This window comes from Dryas octopetala, chromosome 9 (assembly GCF_963921425.1).
Source record: "Dryas octopetala chromosome 9, drDryOcto1.1, whole genome shotgun sequence".
In the NCBI taxonomy this organism is placed as follows: domain Eukaryota; kingdom Viridiplantae; phylum Streptophyta; class Magnoliopsida; order Rosales; family Rosaceae; genus Dryas; species Dryas octopetala.
Window position 1 is genome coordinate 14,402,479 of NC_141374.1, and position 3,823 is coordinate 14,406,301.

Here is a 3,823-nt window from a genome sequence, read left to right on the forward strand (position 1 = left end):
AATTTGTTTTATGTGTTCTCTTACAATACTTAGAATTAATTGTATGTATTCTCTTGGTCTTAACCACGTTTCATTGATTAATTTATAGTTCCAAAAGTTAATTAATTTTCATACTGATCGAAAATCTTAAGTTTAGCCTTTTGTTTATCTCACTCCATACTCCATGTTCCCAAACAAAATATTTAACTATGTGGCTGACCATGACAGAAGTTGGGGCACGTCTCTTGCTACAATAAAATTAAGTAAATAAACATTTAGCCATAGATTCTATGAGTGTCTAATTAGCTTTTAATGTTGATATTTTATGCGTTGTATGAATACTCATTATTAAAACAAACAAAGGAAGCCACGACTAAATTAAATCTTATACTACTAAGAATATAACAAAGCATTTATGTCAGATGTGGGTTCTTCTCCTCAACTAGAAATTGTTGTATGATCACCTTCCTCTTTTTTCGGTAACAATGATCACCTTCCTCTCACAAACAGCACTGTAGCAACTAATTGAAGGTCCCGTTTGAAAACATTTTCTCTTTTAAGAAAAATAATGAATAATAATTGAGAGAATAATGAGTAAAGAGATGATATATAGATGTATGAAGCAAAGCACACTAGGAGAGATATAACAATATGTATGGAGAATATGAGAAAAATGTATATGATCGAAGTGATATATAAAATAAAACTAAGAACAAATTAAAAATTAAGAATAATTTCAAATTTTTTATTGTTTTAATTTATGTTTCATGCATTCTCCTGCATTTCTTCCTCACATCCTCCAATCGGTCATCTTTTTCCCATATATTTTCCCTTTTTCTTTTTTAATTAATTAAAAAACTAAAAGCGAAAATGTTACTAAATGAGTCCCAAAAAACACAGATCGAAATGGATATTCTTGGTATATATATTTCTTTGCCATGGATAACGTAACCCAAAGTCAACGAGTGTGTGTGTGTGTGCGCATGAATACTAATAGCGTGTGTTCCAAATACATGCCTGTTTGAGTGTCTACTAATATTAAGTCTTGCTTGCTCACGCAATCACGCGTGGGCTAGCTTAGCTAGCCTAAGTGGTGGGAACCTTACAAACTTAACAGGGCCTAATCATGCTTTATAATATACCATTATACAATATTTATGATGCTTAATCAACTAAAACAGAAATAAACAATTCGTGGGCAAAAGCTTTCTCTATCAAGCCACTCCAATTATTATTGTGAATACTAAATAAACGAAATGTGCACGTACTATTATTATTATTATTTGTTTTTTTTAAGGATTAGGTGCAACTGTGCAAGCATATGGGCTATGCCCTTAATATTAATTGATAAGTAAATGTTAGAGAATAATTTAGGTTTAGAGAATAATTTCCAAGAAATTTCGGTTGTAGAATACCTAATTGATTGATGAGCAATTTAGCATTCCCATTAACCATGAAAGGGAAAAAAAAAAAGGTGACATGTATTGAAAATAAATCCTAAAAACCTCTGCAGTAGATGAAGACATCCAATTAAATTTATGGCCATTAACGGTCATCGTAGTTAAAATTCATTTTTTAGGTAGATCGTGATAAATAGTCTTCAATTTATTTGATATTCTATGAGTTTCTATGTGTGATCCCTAAAGAATTAGTAACTTTAATACCATATTGAATATCTATGTTAAAAATTTAAATTATAAGGTGAATAGCTAGATTCAATCATTATTAATTATATATGATCTTAGACACTAATTTGCTCTTATGTGGGACTAATGGCTCAGTGATATGTTTGCACTATACATTTTTTTTTCTTATATGTGACTTGGCGAGCCGGGAGAGGAAATGAATATCTTAGTTTAATTGGGAAAAGCAAATGAAACTTGAACTCTCATCCACTCAAGTACTCCAAGAATACGACTCATTCAAAATTCAATGTTCTTGATATATGGAATCTAGCTATAGATTATGATGTTTCTCGATCATAGATAGGGTTTAAAATAAAAAAGCCCATACTTTAAGCAACATCACATTGGGGAAAAACAATTGTTGCACACAAAAACCATGTGTGATATATGGAGAAAATTAAATTGTGGGTTTTCATTTCCTCGTAGTCTACTTTGAGTGGAGGAGGAGCCCAGCATAGCTACGTGTTCAAAAGGGATTGAACCAACAAGGGCTTCTAAGAAGCTCTCACTTAATTAACCTACCACCACTCATAATGTGGCATTGGCCTCCATATATAGTGCCTACTATATAAAGCTAGCTAGCCAAAGCTTAATTATTATATTCATGCTCTTCTTGGTCTTAACTTAAATTAACTCCAAATATATAAGTTTCATCTCTCTGAGTTGTCTTTTATTTACTCATTTGTATTCCAACATACGTTGATATCAATTGTTATTTATTGCTATTTCCCCTTATCTTTTTTCCCACTAAGCTTTCATGTATGGTGTTGAAGAATAAAACAACATGTCTTTGTCTCCGGCAATATGACTTGCTTAAACAATTCAAATATTTAATTTGTATTCAAAATCTATCGGCGCATGAGAGTTGACAAAAACCCATATTATTCGGAGTACGTGTGGATATGGGCATGGGGCTTTACACTTGTGCCCTCACCCTCACGGAGTCGATCTGCTAGTTATAATTAAATTAAATTAAATATCTCATCTCATCTCAAACACACACACACACATATATATATGTCCTCTGGGGTGGTCTTGAGCTTCTCATCCAAACCTTTAGAGTTTTCCCACTGCTTCTTGTAAGCTAGTGCTCGTGTTCGATCTGTGTAATTGTGATTTTACTTTCTTTATTGAACCATTTTCGGAATCAAACATATATAATAGGATTAATGGATATTGTGAAAGCTAAGTGGAAGAAGAATCTGATGATCAAGGCATGGAAGCGATGCAGCTTACCAAGAGAGAACAGCAAAGGGTTGACACACAACGTCTCATTGACTAAGAGCAATTCATGGCACTGCAGCACTACAACAACACCACCGAATGAGAAGAGGAAGAAGAAGAAGGGCCAAGTAGCTCCTGATGGGTGCTTCTCAGTCTATGTTGGACCCGAAAAACAACGATTCGTGGTGAAGACTGAGCTTGCGAATCATCCATTGTTCAAGATGCTGCTAGAGGATGCTGAAATGGAATATGGGTACAATAATGAAGGTCCAATTTTGCTTCCTTGTGATGTGGACTTGTTCTATAAAATTTTGGCAGAGATGGAGAGCAAAGAGGATATGATCACTACTCCCAATCGTGGGTTTGCTAAGGGTTATGGTTTGATGGTGCTTTGCAGATCGGTTCGTCGTCCAATATCAGGTATTAACAATGGTTATGGAGGTGCTTATAGGCTCCTTAGTCCATCCAGAATGCTTAAGTTGAACTAATTTTGATCATGTATATTTAATTTTGTGCAAACATATGTAATTCAACTTAAGAAGTTCTATATATACAACATATTTTATAGTGCAGCATCAAAATCTGCCTCTGTATTTTGATCCAGGGGCTTGTGTTGTCTTTTTCCTCCTCTTCAATTTATAACAGTTTGAGGAATGTTATCCATCTTCTCCAATCTACCTTCTCTATTGACCTTCTTCTTTATTATTCTCATTCTGAAATGTAAATTCATTATCGAAATCGTTCATTTTTAAAATATAACTATGAAGATCATTTCTGCAAAAAATCAACTAAATCGGACTGTGATCAAAGAAACAGACGATTTTGGTACGTAATTAATAATTTGATTCACCATTTGTTTATTTGATAATGATTATGGAACCAAACGATTTCTGATTTAGTTGATTTTTTACAGAGATATCTTCAAATAATTATCT

General features: G+C 33.2%; 1 protein-coding gene across 1 annotated transcript; it reads left to right on the forward strand.

Annotated features, from left to right (window-relative positions):
• Positions 1–2,708: 2,708 nt before the first annotated feature.
• LOC147274506 (SAUR-like auxin-responsive protein family) lies at positions 2,709–3,427 on the forward strand. Its single transcript, XM_086228059.1, has one exon. The coding sequence runs from the start codon at positions 2,834–2,836 to the stop codon at positions 3,374–3,376; it is 543 nt and encodes a 180-aa protein (XP_086084185.1). The 5' UTR covers positions 2,709–2,833; the 3' UTR covers positions 3,377–3,427.
• Positions 3,428–3,823: the final 396 nt, after the last annotated feature.